The following is a 25,935-nucleotide window of genomic DNA, read 5'->3' on the forward strand; positions in this document are numbered from 1 at the left end:
CCCCGCCCGCCGGCCCCGCGTGCGCCTGCCCAACCCCACTGCCCAACCCCACCGCCCAAACCCACCACCACTTCTTCCTCGCCCCTCTCCCCGCAGTCCGGCACCAGCCACAACCTGGGGACCAACTTTGCGAAGGCCTTCGAGACCCAGTTCATCGACGAGCAGCAGCAGATGCGCTACGTGCACCAGACCAGCTGGGGCGCGTCGACGCGGCTCATCGGCGGCGTCATCATGACTCATGGGGACGACAAGGGCCTCCGCCTGCCGCCCAACATCGCGCCCACGCAGGTGCGCGCCTGCGGGCCCCGCTCCCCGGCTCGTCATCCGGCTGTTTTTGGATTCAAACCGGCCCATGCTTTGATCCTGCAAAGCCAGAAGAAGACCGGCGGGGAGCTCGTTGGGTACGCCGCCTTTCACTCCCCCCTGTCTGCCACATCCGCGTTTTCAGCCTGACACGTTACCATCACGCCGCCCCACGACCACGTTTCGCACGGTGGGACACCCAACCCGCAGGTCGTGATTGTGCCGATCACCCGTAAGGACGCCGACCGCGCGTCAGTCATGGGGGCGGTGGACGGCCTGGTGGCGGCGCTCAAGGGGGCGGGCATTCGCACCAAGGTAGACTGCAGCTGCGGCCCTGGCCTGTGTTGGTGCCCTGGCGCGCCGGCCTCGGGGGTTGATTGAACGATTAAGCGACCGCCTTCACACCAGGAGGCACGGAGCAAGCGCGTTCGGGGTGTAGTGTGGGGCCGGCGGCAAAGCTGGAGCTGCCGCGGCGCACTTCCCATCTCTCTGCATACCGAAGGAAGGCGGGAAACGCGTGCTCTGGCTTTACACAGCCCACACCATCAGGCTATGTGCAAGCCCTAACCTCTGTATTACTTGCGCTGCCGCGACCCTCACCCTTCAGGTGGATGCCAACGAGCTGAAGACCCCTGGGTGGCGCTACAACTACTGGGAGCTCAAGGGGGTGAGCCTCAGGGACGGAGGCCCCGGGCTTAGGGTTTGACTGTGGGCTCGGGGGTTTGACCCTGCGCTTCGGGGTTGACCCTGGCTTTGGGTTTGACGCGGGGGTCAGGGGTTCGACCCAGGGCTTTGGGTTTAATCCTGGGCTCAGGGGTTTGCCCCTGGGTTCTTGGGCGCCCTGGGCGTCGCATTTAAAGGAGAGCAACACAGGGCACAAAGCGGAGGCCGTATGGGATGGGCCCCCTCACGCCGGTCTGGTGCCCCAAGGCTCAGAACGCGGCGCGAGCAGGGGCTGGTCCGGACCGCGCCATGCGTGCACGCAAGCACCAGGCAGCGCGCATCCAGCGCCAAGCAGCCCACAACTAGAGCCGGGCGGCGGCAGCGGGCGGGGCCCTGATCAACGCCCCTCCCTGCATGTGCGGTTTCGCGCGCTCCCAGGTGCCGGTGCGCGTGGAGGTTGGCCCGAGGGACGTGGAGCAGGGCACATGCGTCGTCGCGCGGAGGGACGTGCCCGGTGAGCCGCACTGCGCGCGCCCCTCGCCATGAGCCCCCGCGCATAGCGCCGCGCGCTGGTTACGCCGTGCTGCCCTCGGACGCGAGGCGTGGTCTCGATTGATGAGCAAACGCACTGCTCGGGCCCCTCAAACTTAATCACTGCGGCGCCCTCCCGTCGTTTCCTTCCTACTTGGTGCCCCATCCCACCTCTTTGTCATTGCATCCATCCCTCCGCCCCCGCAGGCAAGGAGGGCAAGCAGGTGGGCGTCCCGATGGCCCCCGAGGCCTTCATCCCGCACGTGCAGGGGCTGCTGGCCGAGGTGCAGGCGGCGCTGCTGGCGCAGGCGACGGCGTTCCGCGACGAGAACATCGTGGACGTGACGTCATACGACGAGCTCAAGGCCACCGTGGCCGAGGGTAGGTGGCGCGGCTGTGCGACGAGCGCAAAGCGCGGCGCAGGGTGGGCCCGGCGCGGTGCCGGCGCTGCGCGCGTTGGGCGGAGGTCGCGGCTGCGATTTGCTCTTTGGGAGCTGTGTTTCAAAACACCGCCCCCTCACCCGGCTGCGTGTCAACCGCCTGCGCCCCGGCCCCGCACCCTCACCACCCTGCGGCAGGCAAATGGGCGCGCGGCGGCTGGGCGGGCAGCGACGACCAGGAGAAGCAGATCAAGGAGGAGACGCAGGCCACACTGCGGTGCTTCCCCTTCGACCAGCCGGCGGGCCCCCACACCTGCTTCATGACGGGGCAGCCCGCGGCCGAGGTGGCGCTGTTCGCCAAGTCTTACTGAGGCAGGGCGTCTCGAAGCTCCATTTATTCTTTCGATCGACGGCTTGCTTGCAGCGGTCTGATGTTATATGTGTGGTGTTGAGTATGGTGCAAAGCCTTGCATTCTTGAGGGCACAGCTGAAGCCTGGATTTTGGGAGCCATGAGCCACGTGCTTGGATGGGATGAAACAGCCATGCATCCGATTATGGCGCTGGTGGTGTCAATGGCTTCGCCTGGGTCCACAAACTCCCTCACTCGGCTCGTGTTATGCACTGAGCTGTGTGTACGCGAGTATCTGACGCAACCACACCAGCATGCTACGTCAGGCTGAGCATGGCATACATGTGATGTGATGGGCAAAGCGTGAGGGTGGCTAGGGGGCTGCCAGTGAAACCGCTACAGCCGCTGATGTGGATTCATCGGAGGACTGCTCAACGGCTGCTCAGGAGCCTGTGCTGCCATTGACAAAATTGTAAGTCGCTTGACTCCCGCCTGGATACCTGCAGCAAAGGCCGGGAGGCCGCCTGTGAGAAGGTCCCCTGGTGGCAAACAATCCGAAGGAAGCCATGGCACTGCCAGCAAAGCACTCACTAGCGGCCACTTCCTGGCCAAGAATGGAAGAATATTTCAACATAGACATAAAATATGAGATTGGCGGCCCCACGACCCACAACACACCCAGGAATTCGAAGAAGGCGTGCCGCGCGCCAAAAATGGAGCTTCCCCAAAGTTTGTCTTCCGATGCGGCCCCGTCGCCTCTTCATTGAAAACGTTTTTTCGATTGGAAAAGATCGCTTTGCCAGGCCCCCAGCGCCCTCTACACAACTCGATCCAGCCATCGCTCGCTCTGCGCTGTCTCTCGCACACGCTCCGATCCTCTTTTTGGCTCTAGCACGGCCATTGAAGCGCACTTACACACTCAAACACACTCATGGCAGCCCATCACTCCACCTTCGCGGCCCTGAGCTGCGTGCCGCTTGACACCATGGCGGACTCCTTCCTGCATGGCGCCCACAGCCCGCAAACGAGTCATTCTGACGATCAGTCCACGCCCCGGACATGGTCTCGCGCCGTCAGCAGCACCGAGCTTGAGCAGCCCGATGTCATCGATGTCCGGTGAGTTCGCTGGCGCGCTGTCCCGCTCCCGCTGCCCACGCGAGCTGCAGTCGCTCACTCCGGCAAGCAGACCTTCGAGGCGCGCATGGTTGCTGGGGGCATTGATCGCAGGCTACCCTGACCCTGACACGTCGCAGCGGGGCTGAGGCCACGGCGATATCCACTTGAGTCATTCTCACACACGTACCCGCGCAGCCGTGTTCCGCGCGCGCCCGCCAAGCGCCCTACTCAGTCATTGGTGTGCGCAATGCTGACGCCTCCACCCTGCCACACACCTCACCCCCATTCAAACGCAGGGGCTCCCGCGACCAGGGCCGTCGCAAGGCCCGCTTCAGCGCAACCCAGATCCCCGATGTCATGCCCGTCGACCGCTGGGAATGAACGAGGCCGCGCGGCGCTGCTACCTCCGGTCGTGCTCTGCCGTCCTGTTGCGCTAGCCCGGCCCGCCCCACCAAGGCGGGTCGGCGCCTGGGGGCGACGCCTGTGAGGACGGCACGTGCCAGCCTTATCATTTCTTCTAGCAGTCCTGGGTTGTGGCATGGCCTGCGTATTTCCACCCAGCCAAGAGCGATGACAGCGCCGCACAGCTGGTGCATAGAACTGTACATTTGGGACCCTAGCCCGGCCCTGCATTTGCCTCTGTCCCTTTCCTGGTATGATGCACGCACCGTCAGGTTGGCTCTGCAACGCATTTTCAGGAATCATGGCCAGCGCTCGCCCCACGCCGGCGCCGTGCTGCCCCCAGCTACCGCTCACGTCGACATGACCCGACCCGCTTTGCATGCGCCCATCTCTGCGGGTGTGGCAGCGCACGGCGCCCTCGCCGCCGTCTTCCATAACCCATAGCTGCTGCGCGGCCACGCGCCGCCCTCGCTTGCTCTGACGCACGCCAGTTTCCCCTTTTGTCAATGGGCGTTTGACGGCTGGCGACCAGTGCGCGAGTGTCTCCGCCCGCCACAGCATGGGCTCCCATCGCGGTGACCCGGTCTTAACAAACAAAGCAAGCAGCTTGCGCATGACCGCGCCCTGCAAGAACGGGCCGCGTTGGCACCCCTGCTTCCCGTGTTCTCAACCGTTATGTGCGCTGCAGCAACGCCGCGCAGCCATTGTGTTTCCAGCTGCGGCGCAAATGGGGGTTTGCGCCCCCCGACCCCTGTGGTCTCATAGCCAGCACCGGCTGCTCGCTCACTAAACCGTGTAAGCAAAGTCCTGTCCGCCGCAATGCCTGCCAATCTGGATCGAACGGGCTGCAAGAAGCGGGGGTTGTTACCGTCCTACACATTCAGAAGCTCCTGCAGCAGCTCCACGTCCTCCGTCTGCGGCTGCGGCCCCGCCGGCGCCGCCCCCTCGCCCGCGCCTGCGCCGCCGCCGCCGCCCGTCCCCTTGACCTTCTCCAGCACCCGCCTCGACCGCTCCAGCACGTCCGCCGGCACGGTCGCGATCAGCGCGGCCAGCGCCTCGACGGACTCCTGCAGCTTGGCCTCCGCGTCGGCCTCGTCGGGCCGCTCGTCCGCCTTGACCGCGCGGTACAGCACCAGGTCAAACGCCTCTAGCTTCCGGAAGAAGCCGTTGACCAGGCCGGACGCGTCCTTCGCGCCGGCCTGCTGCGCGTACTCGCCGACCGCGCGCACGTTGTCGCGGACGCCGGAGAAGGCGCCGGAGCGCAGCGACTCGCGCGCGCCGGCGGCGTCGTCGGCTGCGGGTGGGCGCAGGCAGCAGTTTGAGGAAGAGGAGGGGGGCCCGAGGCGGTGGGTCGGGCGGCCGTCTTGCATGCAAGGCAAGGCAGCTGTGTCAGCCCGGTTTTGCGCAGGCGTAACGCAATGTTGCGCCCCTTGCAGTGGGGACGTCAGTGGTTGCGGCGGACTCTTATTGCGCACCGACTGTGCCCTTCAGCGCAAGCAGCTGCTCCTGCGCTTCCAGCACCAGCGGTACGTACGTGTCCAGGGGGTCTAGCTGCTTCTTTTTTATGTACCGACCCAGGCCAGACGCCTGCAGAGGGTACAGGGAACGAGAGCCGAAAGGGGAATCAGGCAGGCTCAACAGCCATCAACCACTTTGGAGGACTGCAGGTGGTCCCCTCACTGCACCCAAACTGGTGTTGATATACGCCCGCTGCTGCAGCTGGCTCCTTGGAAATAAGCAGCCGTTGTTGGTTGGGCCGGTGCCGCTCACAGCCTGGGCGGGCGTTGCTGCTGCTGCCTGAAGAGTGGCGATGCCGGCTGCGGTGCCAACCAGGAGGCTTCGCCGCGACAGGTGTGCCAAAGATTCCTGCAGTCAGCCAAGTCAAGTTTGTTGGATAGCATGCATATGGCCATGTGGAAGTGTCTCCACTGAGCACATTACATTTGCCGTGTTGATGCATGCGGCCGGGCTTGCACGCACACACCACACCTGCGCGCCCTGCCCTCCGTGGCCGCCCTCCGGCAGAGCAGATGCCCTCACTGACAGGCGCCTGGCCACGGTCACAGCTGAACTGTGACACCGCATGGATGACGAGCATGCGGGCAGGCGTGCAGCCTGCATGGTGCCCGCTTTCGTTCTCGAGGACTGCTGTCACGGACGATTACTTGATAAGTGGATGCGGAGAAGCGGAGGAAGTCACATTTGAGATTTAGAAACGAAGTGCACAATCGGATCTCATGCCAGGTGACTGCCTTCACAGGCCGCTGTTGCGCCCCCGCCTCCTCACCGTCCCCTCCCGACATCAGGCCTCTGTGTGCCCTGCCCCATGAACCGCGTGCAATGCAATGCAAACACATGTCTACTTGTTCAGCATGATCTGTAATTCGCTGTCGGTGGCATTATAAACTTTTTTGGCTGCAAGCCCTGGGGCTCCGCCAATGCACCCCTGCTGTGCTCTTGCTGAGGCGACCGTGATGTGAGCGCGTGCGGTGACATTGGCAATGGGATGCAAGTCATATACAGGTTTCCTGGCCGACCCCCGTGCATCAGCGTGCAAGCTACACATTTGACCCAAATGCGTTTTTACATAGGAGGTGGTCGGTTGCATGATCAGCCTGGCGCAGCGCCTGCCGTGCACGATCCATGGACCGTGCACACAAAGCACATGTGCATGGCAGGCATGGCCAGGCGTAACGTCATGTGGTGAATTTTGGTCAACGTCAGGTCAAAGTCAATGCGGCCCCGCATGCGGCAGGGACCATGCGTCACCCACACATGGAAAGTGGTAGAACTTGTACATGCCGCGTCAACGCGCTGGGTCGTTCTTGTGTGTGGATACACCTCCGCAGCACAAACCATCACGCAGAAGAGGCACACGGATTGGGGACTAGCGCAGAGAGCGATGCACGTGCACAAGCCTCTGGCACTGGCCCCTGTTGGCGTACCCTTGCCCCCCATACACCATATGAACGTCAGGCGTAAACCTTTGCTGTTGCGTGCAACCGGCCACCGCAAGAATGCACAGGGCAGCCGGCGGCCCGCGCTTCATTTCCCTCCTGGACTCTTGAGCACGCACATCACCGCAAGCTTCAGAAGTCCATGTCCTGAACAGTGCCCAGGACCTGCGGCGCCGCCCTGGGTGCGGGCGCCGTCGCCGCCGTCGGCTTGGCGGCGGCCTTGGCACTGCCGAAGAACTCGCTCATCCTGGCCTGGCGCGCGCCCCAGGCCTTTGAGGCGACCGCGGTGGTGGCGCTGTCGATGCGCTCCTTCATGGGGCTGGGCTTGACGGGCGACGCCTGCATGGCAAACGGCTTGGCGGGGGACGGCGGCATCGCCTTGCGGTCCAGGCCGGCGAAGGGCACCAGCGGCGGCGGCGGCGGGGGCATGTTGGCGCTGGCGGCGGCGTTGGGGCCGCCAAGGCCGTAGCCGTCGCCGATGCGAGGACCAGCGGTGTTGTCGAACACGGGCGCCGACTTGGGGGTGGGCGCAATGCTGCAACATCGGAGAATGGGTTGTGGGGAGGGCGGCGTGGGTTGCACGGGCGACGGCACATGGGGTGCAGATTGCCCATGCGAGCAGCGCACAGCCTGCCCCTTGCCGCTCAGCCGCCAAAAAGTACATGGCTTACCCAGTCGGCCTGCATGCCTGCCGGTTGTGCCCAAGGCTCGCCCACGCACCTCAGCATGCCGTCAGTGTCGCAAATGACCCTGTGCGTCTTGCTGCCGGGCAGGGCCAGCAGGTCGTTGCTGTCGCGCTGGGCGTACTCTGCGTCCTGCAGACACAAGCGCGTGGCATATCCGATAAGTTTCCAGCGCTGCTGGACATGCTGGGACGCGCTCCCATGCCGTTGTTGAGCAACAGCAGGGGACAGGCACATGCGCTCACCTGGACCTCCACGCACACGAGCTCGCCATTGGACTTCCTGAAAAGCACCAAGCAGCGATCTGGCAGCTCCTGCGGTGAGCAGCGCAGTGGGGCGAGAGCTGTCGATTCAGAGGGCCTTGCTGCCGCGGACGCGGGAATCACCCTCCGCGGCCCGGAGCTGACCTTGACAATTCTGCCTGATGATGCCAGGTCAGACACAGAGCCCAGCTTGACGAAGAGAGACGCCATAGGGAACAGGAACAGGCTTGCCAGATCGATGAGTGGAGGGACGAAGGGGAACTGAGCGCGTCTAATGTATGTGTTGCTCGACGATTGGTTCACGGTATGCGGACACACTGGTTGGCTGCGAGCGTGGCGTTTCAGGAGGGGCGTCTGCAATTTCGGGGTTGCAGCGGAGTCTGTTGGGTGCTGATCGCTGGAGTTGATGCGGATGAATGTATCGGTGCTGCACAATCAGCGCTGATCCTTGTCGTGTGCAGAATAGAGGATACAGTACAAGTAATACCGGTAGTGCGATCTGGGTGGGAACGCTTTGTGCAGCGTATGTAATGGCAGCAAGAATTTTCTGTCATTTCAGCATCCGTCAGTGCACAGGGGCAGCCCCGCGAGCGACGAGCGGCAGCGGGTGAAGGCGACGTGGATGGCACTTGTCCCACCCGCAGGCGCCCTGCTCGCGAGGCGCCTCTCCCTGCGAGCCACTGTGTGCATACTAATCCACAGCTATGTTTACTAGGGTGGATTCTGTCGGACAATTTATTGCATGAAGTCTTGGAGTGCGGCAGCCGAGATTGATCAAGCCAGCCATGCGATACCACCTCAACACGGCAGCGGCCGCAGGCGCAGCAGCGGCGCTCCCCGAATGCGGCGCACGCCTGAACGCGGCCCTGGCGGACGTCAAGGCGGCGGTTGTTGCTGCCGCACCGGCCATCTCTGGCTCGACCGTGTACACGGGCGCCGCCGGCGTCGCGTACGCCCTCGCACGCGCATCCCGCACGGACACCTCGCTGCTGCCGCTGGCCGCGCATCAGGCGGCCGCGGCGGCGGCGCGGCCGGGCCTGCGGCGCCGTGTTCCCGACAGCGTGATGGACGGCCAAGCGGGCGTGGCGCTCGTGCAGGCGGTGCTCTGTGGGTGCGCCCTCGGCAGCATTGCGAAGGGCCTCCACACCCGCAATGATTCCGCGCCAGCCGTCCGGGCCTTTGCCGCGTCGTAGCAACGGCCGCAAGAACCTTCGCCACCCTCCCCGCGCTCACGCCGGCCGCCCCCCGTTCCGCCGCCGCCGCCCCGTGTGCAACAGCGCCGCTCAAGGCTTTGACCCTTGGGACCTGCGGGAAGCGCCCCTGGCTCGCTTCGCGGCCTGCTGCGGGCGCGCGGCATCGCCAGATCTGTCGGTGTCGGACGAGGTCCTGTACGGCCGCAGCGGTGCGCTTCAGCATCCAAACTTTTCGTTCGTTTGCTTCGGGTCGCCAGTGCCGAGCGAGCCGGGCCTACCCCAGGCCGGCTCGCAGCTGGGGCGGCTGCTGTGCACTGATCCGTGACCTGCAGCAGCTAGTTTCTGCTTGTTTGGTACCACCTCGCTCTCCCAAATACACGCTCACAGAAACAAACGCTCACACACACACATGTGTATGTGTATGTGCACGCACATAATACATGCTCGGACACATGCTCAGATACATGATATCGCACTGGGTGGCCCTTTGTGCTGTTGTTGTGCGCAGGCACACTGCTGGGCGCGCTCATGCTCAACCAGCAGCTTGGCAGAAAAGTGGTGGCGGACGACCACTTGACAGCCATATGCGCCGCCATCCTACACTCAGGTGCGGCGGGCGCCCCGCAGCGCCTCCCAGCATGCACCCAACAGGAGTCGCTGCAGCAGCGGCTTGCCTCACCCGGCCCGGCAGTCGCCTGTGCTTGCTGCTTTGCCCTATGATTCCAGCGATGACGCTGGCGGCAGGGCAGTAGCAAGCGGCACAGTACAAGCCTGAGGCCAGCAACAAAGGCCGCATTCATTTCAATGTGCGGCGCGCAGGCCGCGCCCTCAGCGCCTCGCTGGACCTTGGGGCCAGGCGGGGGCCGCCGCTATTTTACACTTGGCCGGAGCCCCGGGGGCGGGGGGACCCCTATCTGGGGGCTGCCGGCTCACGGCCTCGTGGGCATCGTGCACGCGCTGCTGCACTGCTGGTGCGCGCGCGCGCTGCACCGCAGACCGTCTGCCATGACCTCACCCAGAGGGCAACACAACGAAATAGCTTGGGTTGAAGCAGCCACGGCCGCTCTCTCCGCCACACCGCTCTCCCCTGAGCTTTGCTCTGCAGGCGGAGTTTCAGAAGAGGAGCCTGGCGGGAATTTCAGTCTCTCGTTCAGCTTGCAGTCAAGCAGCTACTCACAGGGGCGACTGGGCCTGCGCGCTTTGGCCAATCCTTTTCCCTGCAGGGAGCTCCTGCCCCCCATTGACGGTGCAGCCCAGGGGGATGTCCTGGCCACTCTGGATTACATACTAGGCCTGGAGGCCAGCCTGCCGGGCCGCCCAACCGCCGGTGGCCACTGGCCGGTGATGTGCGCCCTGGGCAGCGCCGAGGTGGGTCTGGGGCAGCGAGCATGCGCAAAAGTGTGAAGCCACGCGAACACACGCCTGCATGCTGCCCAACTGTCTGCACATGTGTTTCTGAGGGTTTGGAGAGTGCTTCGACCCTGCTCATCAGATTCCTGCATGGGCATCGCCGTCCCGTCACTACCGCAGGTGGATGACACCCCCCTTGGTGCGCCCTCGGCTCTCAGGCGCTTTTTCCCGGAAGTGGAAGCGCCCTCTCACCTCAGGACGGGCGTGCGCCTTGCGAGCGGCTTGCAGATCGGGCGCTTGTCTTCCTCGTCGGCACTCTTGCTTCAGGCCGGAGGCTGACGCGCGCCATCCTCGTCCACGCGCCCGCAGTCCACTGGTGCCATAGTTCGCCAGGAGTAGCCATGATGGCCGCCAAGGCCTTCCAGGTGGGCAGCCCCCGCCCCAAAGCCAGGCGCTGGCGCGCCTGGTTCAGGCGCCGTCATGCCTTGCTGAGGGGCCGGGCAGTTCGGCTGCGGCCCAACCCCTCACCCGATGCCGCAGCCTGCCGTGAGCACTCACGGTGGTGCTCAAGGCAAAGGCGATCAGTCCGCACGCCCCGCGGTCGTCTCGCCCAACCTGCAGGTGACGGGCTCGCGTAGGTACCTGGCGGCTGCCGTTTCGGCCGGGGAGCTCGTGTGGAAGCGCGGCCTGCTGACCAAAGGTGGGAGCATGCCGCAGCTGTGGCGCAGCTTCATGTTTGCCCCTGGAGCCCTGTGGGCGGGGCTGCTGTTGCAGTCCTGGTGTTGAAATGCAGGGGGCTTCCATTTGAGCAAGCACGCAATTGTGGTGATTGCCGAGCGCAACGTTTCCCTTGCTGCCCGCTTGTGCCGGCACGCAGGGCCGGGCCTTCGCCACGGAGTCAGCGGTGAGTGGTGAGGCAGGGTGTTTGCTGCTGGGCGCAAGGGCCGCTTGTACCCTGCGCCTCACCCATGTCAACCACCACAGGCTTGTGCGGTATGGACCGGCTAGCTAAGCAGGCCAGATGATTACACACTGACCTGGCACTCACGCCATTGATGCAGGCAATGCGTATGCTCTGCTGGCGGTTTGGCGCGCAACCGGGGACACAGTCTGGCGCCGCCGCGCTGAGCGGTTCGCCGTTTTCTTGGCAGAGCCCGGCGGGGGGCGCGGGGACTGGCGGGCGCCGGACCATCCCTTCTCCTTGTTTGAGGGCCTGGCAGGGGCCTTGTGCCTGCTGTCAGATCTGGTGGCCGACCATCAGGGCGCGAGGTTCCCTTTCTTTGAAGTGTGATGCATGGTGATGTTGTGGTGCATGTTGCTGCGGGTGGTCTGTTGGCGCACCCATCGGTTGACCAGCCGCATGAGCACAGTGCGATCGGCTGTTGGGAACGCTCTGCTTTGCGTGCGTTGGCGTGCGACCTTGCTGCCGTCATAGGGTTGGCGGTTGGTGATTGACCTGCGACACAGCCCTGTGGGGGCCTGGCTTCGCACTCGTACCGCGTCTGTGTAATAAGCCCATCCCTGCTTAGAGGTTGTCTACTTGTGCGCGCGAGGGAACGCTTGTGGCAGGTTGTCGCATCGAGACGGGAGTACAGCGCCGGACCACGGGCTTGCGCTACCATGCATGTTGGACAACACACACACGCATTCACCGAGCACAGCTGCTGCCATTGACGGGGTCCCGCGACGGCACCAGGCGGGCCCGCCACGTCTGGCCGAGGTCACGCGCCCTTGACAGGCGACTCGCCAGGGCCATCGCCGCGCGTAGCTATGACTGATCGTCGTGAAGTTCATGTGCACAGTCTACATCCCGGCCATTTTCAATCTATCTCAAGTCCTCTAAAGGTTGGGCCATGTCGGAAACCCAATAACCCACGCACGTCCCACTCAGTGGCCCACACACTGGTACTCACTAGTGTGTCAGAGGCACTACAGAGAGGTCTATAGAGTCACACCTGCGAATTTACAAGTCGGATCGCCGCGGATTAAATTTTATATCATTTAATTGTGCACACGTACTCACCTGGCCCCGCCCAACGGCTTCCCGCCCATTTGTTTGTGGGGGGTTTAGGGTTTAGGGTTTAAGGGTTTAGGGTTTAAACCCTAAACCCTAAACCCTAAACCCCCCCTTGGGAAGATGGCCACGCTGCTGAGCCTTTTCGCCGTTTTGACTGCGCTGGTAGCTGTTGCGAAAGGTCAAGGGAGCTTTTGCGTCGTACCAGCGAAGCTGCAGACGGCCAGCACTGCCAATGTCGGCGGGCGGATCACCGCTCCTGTGGCTGCCACTGTGCGGCCCAACTCCGCAGCCACTTTCATGGGCAACATAGGAATAGTCTTCCCACAGTGTAGGTTCTCTCATTACCACCTGCGCCTGGCAGCCCGCAGGCCTGATCGTTCCGGAGCGGCCCAATTTTTGAACATCCGCCGGGCCGTCAGCAGTGCTGCTGACAATTTGCCCCCATGCGGGCCCTGCCAACAACACTGCTGTCCTCATCTTCCCGCCGCCGATCCTCTGATCCAGAACACCACCCTCGCATTCCCCGTGTGCGCGCCTGCAGCCACCTGCCCCACCCCTGCCGACCTGCCCGCGGCGCTGCTCAAGGCGTTCCTGTCGACCCCCAAGGGCTGGCCGGGCATCAGCGTGAGCCCTGCCAGCGCCACCGTGTCTATCGGAAGCACAAAGGTCGCCACCGTCTCCCTAACCGGCCTGAAGGTGGGACGCCGCCGCCACCTTCGGGCCGCGGTCCCGTCTGTTAACACACCGCCCGCTGTGAGGCCCATAGTTAATTGTGCAGCAGCGCCCACATCACGCGCTGCCGACTGCGTGCGACGGGCTCAGCTTGGGGGCCAGGTGCCCGCCGATGGCATTCGTTCCAGCAAGCTCAACTTCCCCATCCGTGCGCAAAAGTCAAGCAATCCACCCACACCCGCCAGAACTCACACCCGCCCCATCCATCCTGTTCCCTCTGCCCTCCTGGCCAATCGACATACCCCAAGGGCACCGTCCAGTCCAAGCCCGGCATGGCCGCCGCGAAGGTCAAGGCCATCGCCGGCGTGGTGACGACAAGGAGCGCCCTGGCCAACCTCAGCCCCTTCAACCTGGCTGGCCAGGCGCTGGCTATCGCCGGCAGCGGCTGCACGCTGAGGGCCATCAACAAGAACACGCAGCTCGCATTCTCTTGCCCCAACATACAGGTGTGTGGGTGGGTGTGTGCACACGCGCACATGCCCGTGTACAGGCATGTGTTTGAGATTGTGCACAATTGCGTTTGATCCAGTTTGTACCGTATGCCTGTGCGCAGGCGGCATTCCAATTTGCAATTGAGCTTGCTTGGTGGGGCTTGCGTGCGCATTCATCGGCTACCAAACAAGCACAGGGCATAACTTGTGTTGCAGGGAGGAGAAGCCGCTGATGTAGAAATTGTGGCGCACAATCCATCCACTTCGCCTGATTTTGCGCTCCCCTCTATTGCAGGTTCAAAACCGCTTTGAGCTGAATAATGGCGCCGGCGATCTCCAGATCAAGGGCGCAATTTCAGCTGTTGGTGATCTGCTTAATGGGAAGCTGGTTCCCGCAATCAACATACCCATTCCTGTTTGATCATTGCTGAACCATCCACGAATGCAAGAGGTCGGAGCTCAGGCCGAGCCGTTGCCTGAGTTGCAAGGCGTTAGTTATTATGTTGGTGCAGCCGGCCAGCCGCAGATGCACTGGCAGACTTGCACGTGTGTGTCCTTGGAGCCAGGCCTGCGCCTTCACAGCTGTACAGTCGCAGCGAAGAACTCCATATTCGTTTGTGCCCACCGATTGTGAGCGCACAACGGCCTCCATCAACTCACAGCATCTGCCTACCAGCCTCGATTGCTAGCTGCAGCCAGCCTGATGGCACGGCCAGGCCGCGCTCGTTTGCGTGCGCTGGTACGATCGACCCCGGGCTACGTGTCTCAGACAAGCAGGATGAGGAGGCGATACACTTGGGTCACTTGACCCTTGCTTTGAGGGCTTGCGGAGCGGTGTCAAATGCGCCAAAACTGCCCAGCAGATATACATACGGATGGCCATAACTGGCCGGCAAGCACCCTTGCCAGCAGAGTAATAACATTTCTGTCATTTCTGGCACGGCACTCAGTGGTTGGTCTGTGGTGCGCTCAGCGTGATGAGGCTTTGGTCTGGAAAGGTGGAGTGGCGAGGGGCCGTCCTGCTGTTGCCATGTTTGGTTGACCAACGTCCTTTGCCGCTGCACTCGGGATGCCCCAGCACTCACTCCTGCTCGCCCTGCCTGCTGGACGCGAGGGGTGGCCCCCAACTGCTTCCAGCAATCCCCCCTCCCTCGACCACCTGTGGCAAAGCCCGTACAAGAGTGGGGGAGGGTGCGACAGGCCAACACTGTCACCAAATGGGGGCCGTGACGCGCTGGTCGCGCTATACCTAATCAATCGGTTCTGATGGCTGGGTCCCCAAACGAGTGTCTACCAAGCCCCGAAGGATTTGAACACACGGCTGCCGCGGCCCGTCCTGCATAGGCAGTATATGGCCCTGATGCTGTACAGGCCGGAAGATTCAGGCTGGAGAGCCCCACGGCTGGTTTAACCTGGCGCTCAAAAAAATAATGCAGAATCATATTACAGAGCTGGTTGGGCCAAAATGCAGCGCTTCGCGCATTCACTACTGCTCAATGCATCATGACTAAACACACAACGTGATCGACACGGCAGTTCAAGTGGGCTCACGCATGTGTGGACGCACAGGTTAAAGCAATCAGCTGCCCAACAGCAACAGCGACGCTCTTCAGCTCACTACAATAAGCAAGAGGCCCCGGTCAGGGTGCAAGCTGACAATGCATGCGTTTAGCCTTGGGGCTGTTGTGTCACAAGCGCATTTCCGCTGCTCAAAGGCACGGGTGCACTGCAGTGCGTGTGCAGCGGGGTGGAAGCCGTCCAAAAGGTGCGCGGAACAATGTTGCCGACGCGCGGCGAAGCCTGAGATTGTCACTGTTCAAGTGGATTATTTTTCGACAAGAGGGTTATTGCGGCAGTTATGGTGGACAGCACGTGATGGCTAATCGGCCTATGTATGGCAGGGCAGAGGGCCTGTCACACGCAACGCATCTGTTGCGCACGCCAGGCGGGCGACGCAGGATCGCTTTGACTTGAAGCACTTGCGGAGTGCTGTGCGATTGGCGGTGTCACCGCGCCGCAGTTGCCCCTGCTGCTACGATGCACGCAAGTTCATCGTTTGGTGTCATGATCGGCATGGCACTTTGGGCGACGACGCCTAAGGTGCCTGGCAGTAAAGGGTTCCCGAGTGGCAAACGCCACGTACTCCTGTCATGCCTGAGACGGCCTCCCGCTGCAAGAACCCCTCCACACCAGCCTCAAGAGGGCTGGTGTGCACATGTTGGGGAAAGTGCATGGATGCAAGGAGCGCGCGCTCCAAAGGCAAAGGCACGAAATCCTCAAGCAGCAATCCCAGGGCAAGACGCAGGGAGGGCGCAAGCGCCACACGCGGCAGCAGTGTGCCTCGACGGCAGCAAAGCGACTGCACCCACTAAACATGCCGCCACGCAGAATGGCGCAGCGGCTCGGTCGATGATCTGGGGATGTCAGGCCCAGACCCAACCTTTTGAGGACATCGACCAACAAGAACGGCTCCAGGGGCCATCGAGCCAGCCGCCGCGTGCACGGCGCCCAGACATGGCACGGGTGCAGCGATGCGTCCGGTGCAGTGCGTTTAGAAAATGGCCACGCCATGAACAGTGTTGCCGCGCCCAAGGCAGCCCCGTCTTTGGCTTTGGCCCACATGTGGCCAGTGTCCACACCCAGCCGGGCCTGCAGTGGTGCATGGGCCCAGGCAGACCACCCCATTGCAGTGCTTTGATGCCGTTGATGTACAGGACAGATCTGCTGTGAAGTAAACCCGCCCCGCGGGCCCACCAAACAGTGGCACCCAGTGTCACCGGCACCTGCCGCGGTGCGGCAGGACAGTGCAGCATCAAGGTCGCCGCGGGCTTCAGGCCCGTGCGCCCCAGTGAGCAGCATTCTGCAACATTTCGACCGGGACACAAGGTGTTGTTTTGGATTGAACAGACGGCCGCCTCGGACCGCGGCTCGAGCGGGTCGAGGTGGGCTCTGACGCCACGCCGGCGGCGGGCAGTCGCACCAAGGCAGTGATAGATGCAACACAAATGTTTGGTCGGTGCCGAGCCTCCTCGGGCTCGATGCAGGCAGAGGTGGGCGCCACTGGGAAGGGGTGCCACGTGCGCTATGCGAGAGGCAAGCAGGGTCCCTGTGTAAGAAGCACATTGGACTGGGGGGCTTGCAAGCCCCACGGCTCCGCACATGGCTCACAGCCTTGCATGTTGGGCTTGATGCGCACCGGCGGCGCGCAAGCGTTGCAAAGCAGCCGGCTTGGGTTGTGATGCCGAACCACCATGCTGCCATGACCCAGCTGGGTGCTGGGACTTGTGCAAGTGGCGTGAAAAAATAGCCATGTTGAAGGAGGCAGGCCGCCCCCAGGGAAGCACGGCAGACCCGACGCAAGTGTGTTTTGTGCTTTGCTTGCTTGAGGTGGGTACGTGCTTGTGGACAAGGGCGTCCGGGCACAACCATGCAATGTGGTGTCCATCCTCGCCAAGTGCGTGCCCGCAGTATAGAAGATTCCGAGGACGGGACAGATATCAACGCACTTGCCTCGCCTGCCTCACCCATGAATCACGGCGTCACAGCGTGGAGCCCTGCTGTTGCCGATCAGTCCAAAGAAAAGATAAGATCCCCGCAGGTGTTTGTTTGATGCGAGCCCAAAAAAGTTGAGAAGGCAGTGTTCTACCCCCGGCACGGCCGACACGCCCACGCGCTGCCGTGCGCGTCGACGTGCCCGCCGGCGCTTTTGGGGGAGGGTTGACCGAATTGGTCGGTCCAGCGGTGCTCGTCGGACATCCCGAGGCTGGCCGCATGCTTGCCCCATTGGGCAGGCGTGAGGGCCACGCAGGGGGGGTGTTGCTGGTGAGGCCGCCCGGATGGGTTGCTGGTAGCGCGAGCCCATGACACACGTCCAGCACCGCCCGACTCTGCCGCACCCTCGTGCAGGCGGCCGCCAGATTGGCCAGCTTCAAGGGTCGAAGGGACGGCAGTAGGCCAGAAGACATTTGGGGATGTGGCCGGCGGCGCGCAGGGCGGCCGCGGGGCGCGCGCCGCCAACAGGGGCGGCGGACAAGCGCCAGCCTCGACGCCAACCCTGACGCCCAGGCCCTTCCGCGATTTTGGGCGGCTTATTCATGGGCAGCCTGGGAGGTTGGCTCCAGACCTCTAGAGGGCGTCTTGCATGATATGGCTGCTGACGATCCGCTGCGGCGCGCCGCGGCGCGGCGCAGGCAGGGCCTCGTTGACCCGGGGCCGCTCACGCGGCGGCGAGCGCCGCCTCGAGGCGCCGCACGACCTCTGACAGGGCAGGGCGATCCGCAGGCTCGGCGCGGCAGCAGTCCTCTGACAGGCGTGCGTACTCGGGGGGCGCGCCGGCCGGGAGCACGGGGCAGGCGCCGACCCCTTCGCTGCCCGGGGCCCTGCGCTTCATGCCTGAGAACGGGTAGGCAGCAAAAGGGATGATGGGTTGGTGCGTGCGTGACGATTCAGTGATTGCACCGCCTTCAAAACGTGTTGAATATTCTGAGCGTTGAGTTTTTCCAAAGCTGTTGCTGCGTGCTCGTTGGCGGGCCGGCACTCGCTTGCGGCACGCATTGCAAGGCCGCCCCTGCGCACCCCAGTGGGAGTTCCACTTAGATCTGGTGTAGAGCTCGACCATCATGACACCTGCGATCGGGCACGCCCGCGGAATGAGAGCGTCAGCAAATGGCATTGGGGGCAGCACTGCCGCATGGCGATCCCGTGAGCATGAGATTGGCGGGCGCTCAGGCGCAGACTTTTGACCGCTCTCGCCCACTCGAGTGCGCGCACACGCTGCGGCTCCCAGCGCCAAGCCATCCCAGTCCCGGACCTGAATCTCGCAAAGCCCGCCTGTGCTGGAAAGACGAGCAGGCGCGGCGCCCGCCGCACTCACCAAACGCGTAGACGTCGACCGCCGCTGTGATGCGCGAGCCGGGCTCAAACATCTCTGGCGCCAGGTGTGTGAGGGTGCCGCCGCAGTCGCGGTTCGTGGCGCTGCCGCCGGACAGCACCTTGGCGAGGCCGAAATCCGCCAGCTGTGTGTGCATGTTGGTGCGGAGACATGGAGTCGAGGTTGGATCAGCGTACGCAAGGTTTCCTTTTGAAGCGCGGCTAATATTGAAGGCGCGTCAGCCGCAGCAGCCAGATGTTGGCAATGCCGCTCACGCGTGCGCTGCACACCTTGCAAACGAATCCCCTGGGGCAGGAGGGCTCGGTCTTGATCAGGACGTTGTCAAGCTGCCGGCGTGGGTGGGTTGTGGGTTTCGCTCTCAGTGTGTGTGTGTGTGTGTGTGTGTGTGTGCGACGCAAGGGGGAGGAGCTGCACAGGATGCTATGGGACGCGTGACTGCAGGCGCGTCGCCCCGACGGTGCACCCGGCGTGGGCACACCGCGCCTTCTGGTGACGCCCCAGCAACCCACACAAATGCAACGAGCATTGGAAGCAACAAACTGCCAGCCGTCCGCTGCCACGCGGCAGGCTATCAAGTTGTCAAGCAGAAGAGCCTCTGTAGAGCACGGGGACTGGGCAGTAAGCGGAGGCAGCGGCGGCCTCGGGCGCACCTTCACATCGCCGTGCAGGACGTGCATGGCGTGGAGGTGCTGCAGCGCGCGTGCCACGTCCAGCAGCGCCCACACCATCGCGCCCACGTCCGCGCGCTGGCTGCCGGCGCCACTGGGCTGTTTGTTGTGAAACTCCCCTGCGCGGACGGCGCTGCGCAGGCTGCCGCGGTCGCAGTACTGCGGTGTGAGAGAGGAATGGGTGACAATAAGGGTTGCGAAGTGTGTGGATGGTGGCGATCAGTGCTGGACTGTAGCTCCCTCTTGCCTGCCTGCCTGCCTGCCCGAACCTGTGACTGCCTGCCTGCCCGAACCTGTGACTGCCTGCCTGCCTGCCTGCCTGCCTCCCTGCATGCCTGCACAAACCTCTGTGCCCTTGGCATACACGGCCTGATCTGCATCCCGAGCAGATCCATGCAGCCCCTTGGGCCCCTCAGCCCATCCCGCACCATTCACACGCACTGCATGCGCGCGCGCGCGACACACACACACACACACACACACACACACACACACACACACACACACACACACACAACAGATAGACAAACACACGCACCTCCAGCACGAGGATGTTGCACGAGGGCTCCACGCCGCAGGCCGCCTCAATAGGCAGCAGGCGGCGGTACGTGACCTTGGAGAACGCGGCGGCGCCCATCACTGAGCTGCAGGAGGACGTGGAGGGGGCAGTGGCGGGGACGGGGCCCGCCTCGCAGCCGGCCTGCGGCGCGGCAGGGACCTCCACCATGTCTGTGAGGCAGCTGTAGAGCTGCACGACGTTTGGGTGGTGCACCACCGAGAGCACGGCCATCTCCATCGCGGCGGCGCCTGGGGGCCAGAGCAGAAGGTGGTGCGGCACAGGGGGCGAGGGCCGCGGTCGTTCAGGGGTGGATACGTTGAGGCTGCGGCAGAGGCCGGCCGGCAGCTTGGTGAGAGAGATGGGGGGCGGGGCAGGCAGGTCTGCGCAAGCGCGTGAAGGGCCTGTGGCGGCGTGGATCCCTGGGTGCTCACTGCGGGCGCTGTCGTCCATGTTGGCAGACATGATCTGGGGGCAGGGGGTCGAAACGAGATAGCGGGAGCTCAGTGCCACGGCAAGCGGCGCTGTGGCGCAGCGGCGTGGAAAGGTCGGCACTAGGCATGCAGGTGCCTGCCCCACTGCCCGTGCAGCCATGGAGTGCGTTCCTACAACCCAACCAGCCCCCACCTTGATCGCGGCGGGCGTGGCCTGCCACTTGCCGCGGAACACGCGCCCAAAACCCCCGCGGCCGATGCACTCTGCCAGAGAGAGCTCCTTGTGCGCCCCAGGCAGTGCGCCCGGCAGGGAGCGGTTGACGGCCACCTGCACCTCCTCCTGCAGCGCCTGCGTGCGTGCGTGCGTGTGCGTGTTTGTGTGTGTGCATGTGTGTGTGTGTGTGTGTGTGTGTGTGTGTGTGTGTGTGTGTGTGTGTGTATGTGCACACGCACGCGTGTGCGTGATTGCAGATGGAGGTCGGGTCAGGGATGGTTGAGGGCGGATGTGCAAAAGCGCGTGCATGCACGTATATGTGAGCATGCGTATTAAGTGACCACTCGCAAGCTATTCAACCTACAACATCTCTTCATGGATGCCGGAATCAAAGCTCGGCGCTCGCACCTGTAGCAGCGCCCCTGAATCCAGACGTGCCAAGCTGCCGTGCTTGAAAACGCAGGCCGAGGCCGCCTCGGCCTTTGTGGGGGTCGCAGCGTCCGTGGAGATGCTGCTGCCGTTGCTGCAGCTGCGGGCCAAGGCGCCGCCGCCGCAGGCGTCGACCCACCCTGCCGGCAGCGTTGGCAGCGGGCCAGAAGAAGGGCACGAGGACGACGGCGGCGTCTTACCCAGGCCAAGGCCGCACATAGCCCGGATTTCAGAGTCCTGAAATGGGTGACAACAGCAAACATGTGAAGATTGGTGCGTGGCGATTGGTATGTCAGGAACTGGTTGGGGCCCGCACCGCGCATGCGCAATGGACGCTCGCCGGCACAGGCGATCTGTGGCTCTGTGGCTGAACACGGGGGCGAGGATCAAGGTTCTTGCTGCAGCAGCGGCCGCCGGCGTCGGACCGCTTGCCTGCTGCGTTGCGCCGGCCTCGAGGGCGCCCATGTGCCCCTGCAGCGCTCGCTCCAGCTGGGGCGCGACGACGCGGGCAAACTCCTGGGTTGATTGATTGGTTCGTTCGTTCGTTCGTTGGCGGCGGGGATTTTTTAGATGTGGGCTGGCTGGTCAGCAGCTGGCTGCACCCATAGCTGTGCGGCTCAGATAGCCTGCCGTGGACATGACTGCTCGCCAGGCGTACGCGCGGCGCTTGCTTTGTACTGCATGGGTGCTTGCTGCGGCCTCCCTGCCATGCGCGCACGCGTGCGGCCCCCGCACCTGCAGCGGCCCCAGCGCGTCCGCGAACGAGCAGCGGCGCTCTGATGGGACGTACAGGGCGCCGAGCGGCGCGCGGCCAGCCACGAGCAGCGGCAGCACGGCGATGGACGCGACAGGCCGGGAGCACTGCCCAAAAACGTCGCGGGCCGCGGTTCCGGGGCGGCCCTGGTTGCGGCGCGACGCGTGCGGGCGTGAGCGGATGATGTCAGGGACGAGGGGGCTGGCATGTGTACGGGGAAGTGTGGCCTGCTGTGCGTTGAGGCCGATTATGCCCTGACGTGCGCTGCTGGCAAAGACACTGCTTGTTCAACCAAATGACAACAGCGTGCCGCGAAAGGTGACGCAGCAGGCGCAAGGACACTCGCACGTCCACACACAAATGCACACACATATGCATGCACACCAATACGCACCTGCATAAGCAGCAGTGTATCCTCGATGACCTGAGGCCGCCGCATGCCGACCGCCGCGGCCAGCAGCGTCTGCTCGAGCCCCATCAGCAGCGGCGCCGCGCCGGCCCCGTCGCCGGCCCGCGTGTCCGCCTCGGACTCCGACCACTGGGAGGCCTCCGACCCAAAGTGGGGGTACGGGGCAAGCTCAAACAGCACGGCATTCTCCGCCGTTATGCTGCTCATGCCGCAGACGGCGCCGGCGCCGGAGCCCTGTGTGCCGGCGCCTCGCAGGAGTGCGATCCGCGGGTTTGTGGTGATGAGGCCGTCCACTTGTCTCAGGAAGCCTCGGGCGCCCTGTGAAAAGCGGGGGTTGAAGGAGTGGGCCGGAAACGGGCGTTTGCTGATGATGCAGAGAGGGCTGTAGTCAAGGGGACATCCGCGATCGTGCACAGAGACGGTAGGCAGGTACAACCGGCCGTTCGTGTGCGCATGCCTCAAGGACAACAACCATAGCTGTGCGAATGCGCGTGTGCACACATTGAACACCTACGCACACACGCACGCGCGCACACACCCGCGCGCGCATGCAAGCACGCACATGCGCATCTGCACATGTGCATGCGCGCACCTTGAGGACGGCCTGGACGGCGGCGTAGGGGCTCTCGGCACTCTGCAGCTGACTCAGCACGTTGCACACCAGTCGCACCTCCGCTGCCCTTACGTGCTGCAGCATGCCGCACGCGGCCGTGCGCAAGAGCACCTCGGCCCTGTGTTGAGGGTGGCATCGGCGGCGGGCGCGTTTTTCAATGAGCTGGTTGTATGCCAGCAAAGGCGGCTGACTGCCTCTCAAGCTTGCACTTGAAGATGACTGTGTGTATGTGTTTCTAAAAGTCCGCTGCATCACATCACGTGGAGACTTGCCTGGTGCTGGCAAATCGCACGGCAACCGCAAACGCTTGCGTCGCAAAAACAACACGTTGGTGCTGCAATCGGACGGGGCAGCCGGGGCAGCGCACCATCCTGCAACTGGCTCGGACGCCGGGCCGCGGCGCGCGACCAGCAGCAGCCCTGCCGGCGCCGACGCGGGCCCGATGAGCGCGTGTTCAATGCCACGCAGGCCGGCCTGCTGCAGTTGGGGGACAACATCCGAGAGCGTGGAGGCAGCCTGAGGGGGAGCGGTGGGCAGGATGGGCATGCGTGGGGCAGAAGGTTGGTCTGTGCAGCACATGCTTGATATGGCTCATCCCAGGCCCTCTACCTTTCCATGCACACACAACCACCCATGACGCCACCGCGTCGCATTTGCACATTGCGCGTGCGTCAGGTGCTCTGCCCTGCTGTCAGAGCTGCAGCTGCAGCCGCCGCCATCCTGTGCGCACCTGGCCAGCCGCGCAGCCGCAGGCGCCCGTGCAGGCGCAGGCGCAGGCGCCGACGCCCTGGTGCGCGGCGGCCGACGGCGAAAGGGCGCCAGCGCAGTCGCCGTGCACAGCCAGCAGCGCCGCGCACGGTGCGTTGTCGGCCGCAAAGCCCCAGATGCTTCGTTTGAGATACGTGTATGCGCGTACAAGGGAGGGGTGTCGTGCGGCGAGAGCTGAGGGCGAGGCTGTGTGTGATTGGCACTGGGAAGTGGGCATGACTACCTTCCTGGGTGACTAAGGGCCCAGCTTCCCGGCGGCCGCCGCTCCCCGGCCCCGAACCCCCCGCCGCACACATGGCCGCGCGGCCGCGGGCTCATCATCTGCGCTATGACTCACGCGACAAGGTCGGCCGCCAGTTCGCGGGCCAGCAGCCCCGCGGCGGCGGGCAGCGCGGGCAGTGCGCCGCCTGGGCCTGCCAGGACCAGCAGCTGCTGCAGCTCTTGCGCCTGTGGGCGGCATGGCATAACGGCGATCAGCGTATTGGTAGGTTCAACAAAGAACCAGGCTGGTGCGATCAGAGGGGCGGGCGTGGTGCGCTGGTGCGCCCGCGTGCGGTGTGCGGGCCGCCCGCGGGGCGGTCTGGCGGGGGGCGCCGTCGAGCCCGGCCCCTGTGACGCGCGCGGCCAACGCAAGAACCGGAAGTCGCGCGCATGGCCTTCGCAGCAGGATAGTACAGATTAGATGCTTGCCTTGTGGAGCATGTCAACAGTGTAGGCGCCGGGGACCGGGCCTCCTTGATGCTCCGGCCTGCCAGGCTCTGGCCAGCCGCTGCGGGGCGCGCGGCTGCCACAGGGCGAGTCCCAGGCCGCGGCTTCGCTGGGACACGCATCTGGTGTTATTAATGTTGTGGAAACGCAGGCGCCCATCGTGCTGCTGGCTAGCTAAATACGAGGCCCGCTGTGTGATGCGCTCAGCTTCTGTGAACTATGCTCATGTGCTGCGTTCGTTTGGCGCCGGTGCACAACCGGCTTTCCTCACGCATGTAGCCGCTGAGCAAAATTGATGTGTACCAAAAACGACTTTGCGACCATCGAATCAAGATATTATGGCTCCGAGCCACCAACTGCTTCGCCTTGTTCGCAGGTGCGAACGAGTCAGCGATCGTTACTATTGACCAGGATCCCATGGTAGGATCGTGCGTTCAGCGAGCTCGGGTCGAGTAAAAAGCAACAACCGATGAGATTTCTAGCATTTCTATGCACTTCTATTAGCAGCCGCGCCCACAAACCCGTTTGTCACCCACTGTGAACACACCGGTCTGTGAAAACGCTCTGCCATGATAGAGCAGCAGGCTCGCCGCGCCGTGCACACCAAACAGCCTTGTGACCGCTCGCACTGCATATGACCTCGGTAAGGACTCATCTAAGGATCTCCCGCAAGGCTGAGAGACAGCACTCAACCCGCCCAAAAACGCTGAGAACCTGCCAACCGCCTCCTTCAAGTTCACACCAAGATGGTCCTCCCCCACCCGTCCCTGAAACGGCATGCGAGCGATAACGCCCCGCCACCACTGTGAGCCTGCCAAGACATTTGTGCGGGCAGGCGCTCGTGGCAGCGTCGCTATGACACACAGCCCGCCTTGCGTCAGGCCATCATGTGGCCAGCATGCCTTGCGTGGCCCCCCATGCACCTTCCCTGGAGCTGCGAGCGCAGGTGACAGCCTGTGGCGGCGCAGGCGCCTTGGCACCTCAACCCGTGCTCTGCGAGCACGACCGACATCCTGACCATGTGGCAACCTCTCCCACTCCCTTCCCCTCTTTCTCTCCAGCTTTCTCACCTCTACTGTACCTTGGACAGCGGAGTAAGCCCCCCCCCCCCCCACAGGGCCCTGCGATCCTTGTCACTCCTAGCCGCTGACAACCCCCTTCCCGTCGCAAGCACGCGTGAACCACGACGCATGTGACCATCCTGATTCGGCAGCACCCACGGAAGCCACATTGGGCCGCTTGTGCAAGCCTTGCAAGATATTACACAGATCTTTGCCAGCACAAGGCTGCTTGGCTAGAAGCAATGGAGCGCACATCCAGCACAGCCGCACCACGGCGTGCCCGCACCGCGCACACAGGCCCCTGCCTTGTACAGTTCGGAAGCAGGCCCAGGCCCCCTTAGACTGTCCGGCACGCAATTGTTGAATGACTTCAAGGGACGTTCCCTCGACTCAGGGTGCGAGATGAAAGCCCCGCCGCCCGCCGGTTCCCACCACCACCTGCACTGGTGCCGCGGGCCATTGCACTTGTCCCGCGACCAATCGCAGTTGTGCCGCGACCAACCGCAGTTGTGCCACGGCCGCCTGCACTTGTGCTGCGACCACCTGCACTTGTGCCACCAGCTGCACTTGTGCTGCCACCGCCTGCACTGGCGCCGCCACCGCCTGCAGTTGTGCCGCCACCGCCTGCACTGGCGCCGCCACCGCCTGCAGTTGTGCCGCCACCGCCTGCACTTGCGCCGCCGCCGCCTGCAGTTGTGCCGCTGCTGCCTGCAGTTGTGCCGCCGCCGCCTGCAATCGTGCCGCCAGCGCCTGCAATCGTGCCACCGCCGCCTGCAGTCGTGCCGCCAGCGCCTGCAATCGTGCCGCCACTGCCTGCAATCATGTCGCCCCTGCCTGCAATTGTGCCGCCACAGCCTGCCGTCGTGCCGCCACCGCCTGCACTTGTGCCGCCAACGCCGGCGCTTCTGCCGCCACCGCCTGTAGTTGTGCCCCCACCACCTGCAATTGTAACGCCACCACCCGCGCTTGCAGCGACGCCGCCGCCGCTTCTGCCGCCGCCGCCCCCACCGCCACTGAAGCCGCCCGCACCCCACCCCCTCACCCTTGCCGTCTCTTCCA

The 25,935-nt window shown here is 63.9% G+C and overlaps 5 protein-coding genes across 5 annotated transcripts in view; 2 read left to right on the forward strand and 3 right to left on the reverse strand.

The window, feature by feature from the left end:
* MNEG_2506 (prolyl-tRNA synthetase) overlaps positions 1-2,248 on the forward strand; it is a gene marked incomplete at both ends in the record, with an annotated part of 4,992 nt that extends 2,744 nt beyond the window's left edge. Inside the window, 6 exons of the mRNA XM_014049014.1 lie at positions 97-288; positions 514-618; positions 911-970; positions 1,405-1,480; positions 1,705-1,878; positions 2,076-2,248. Of these exons, the coding sequence (XP_013904468.1) occupies positions 97-288; positions 514-618; positions 911-970; positions 1,405-1,480; positions 1,705-1,878; positions 2,076-2,248 (780 nt within the window). The remainder of the gene's footprint in view (positions 1-96; positions 289-513; positions 619-910; positions 971-1,404; positions 1,481-1,704; positions 1,879-2,075) is intronic.
* Positions 2,249-4,617: 2,369 nt separating this feature from the next.
* MNEG_2507 (hypothetical protein) lies at positions 4,618-5,830 on the reverse strand (the record flags this gene model as incomplete). Its single annotated transcript, XM_014049015.1, has 3 exons — positions 4,618-5,039; positions 5,221-5,332; positions 5,735-5,830. 3 exons carry the CDS (start codon positions 5,828-5,830, stop codon positions 4,618-4,620), a joined length of 630 nt encoding a protein of 209 aa, XP_013904469.1.
* Positions 5,831-6,834: 1,004 nt separating this feature from the next.
* MNEG_2508 (hypothetical protein) lies at positions 6,835-7,858 on the reverse strand (the record flags this gene model as incomplete). The annotated part of the gene is made up of 4 exons (XM_014049016.1): positions 6,835-7,237; positions 7,423-7,517; positions 7,631-7,699; positions 7,793-7,858. The coding sequence occupies 4 exons, from the start codon at positions 7,856-7,858 to the stop codon at positions 6,835-6,837; spliced, it is 633 nt and encodes a 210-aa protein (XP_013904470.1).
* A 575-nt stretch (positions 7,859-8,433) lies between these two features.
* Positions 8,434-13,792, forward strand: MNEG_2509 (LanC-like protein 3; the record flags this gene model as incomplete). Its single annotated transcript, XM_014049017.1, has 11 exons — positions 8,434-8,759; positions 8,926-9,050; positions 9,350-9,448; positions 10,133-10,209; positions 10,372-10,390; positions 10,561-10,616; positions 10,813-10,891; positions 11,069-11,095; positions 12,750-12,904; positions 13,189-13,386; positions 13,667-13,792. The coding sequence occupies 11 exons, from the start codon at positions 8,434-8,436 to the stop codon at positions 13,790-13,792; spliced, it is 1,287 nt and encodes a 428-aa protein (XP_013904471.1).
* A 3,795-nt stretch (positions 13,793-17,587) lies between these two features.
* The window catches only part of MNEG_2510 (Cyclic GMP-binding protein C), a gene marked incomplete at both ends in the record, with an annotated part of 10,166 nt that continues 1,818 nt past the window's right edge, over positions 17,588-25,935 (reverse strand). The window contains 16 exons of the mRNA XM_014049018.1: positions 17,588-17,763; positions 17,947-17,997; positions 18,245-18,386; positions 18,532-18,588; positions 18,913-19,089; positions 19,469-19,737; positions 19,921-19,954; positions 20,114-20,269; positions 20,543-20,703; positions 20,989-21,079; positions 21,299-21,463; positions 21,712-22,044; positions 22,319-22,457; positions 22,707-22,855; positions 23,070-23,226; positions 23,445-23,554. Coding sequence (XP_013904472.1) covers positions 17,588-17,763; positions 17,947-17,997; positions 18,245-18,386; positions 18,532-18,588; positions 18,913-19,089; positions 19,469-19,737; positions 19,921-19,954; positions 20,114-20,269; positions 20,543-20,703; positions 20,989-21,079; positions 21,299-21,463; positions 21,712-22,044; positions 22,319-22,457; positions 22,707-22,855; positions 23,070-23,226; positions 23,445-23,554 — 2,367 coding nt within the window. The remainder of the gene's footprint in view (positions 17,764-17,946; positions 17,998-18,244; positions 18,387-18,531; positions 18,589-18,912; positions 19,090-19,468; positions 19,738-19,920; positions 19,955-20,113; positions 20,270-20,542; positions 20,704-20,988; positions 21,080-21,298; positions 21,464-21,711; positions 22,045-22,318; positions 22,458-22,706; positions 22,856-23,069; positions 23,227-23,444; positions 23,555-25,935) is intronic.

Source organism: Monoraphidium neglectum (genome assembly GCF_000611645.1).
Source record: "Monoraphidium neglectum strain SAG 48.87 unplaced genomic scaffold scaffold00285, whole genome shotgun sequence".
Taxonomy (NCBI): domain Eukaryota; kingdom Viridiplantae; phylum Chlorophyta; class Chlorophyceae; order Sphaeropleales; family Selenastraceae; genus Monoraphidium; species Monoraphidium neglectum.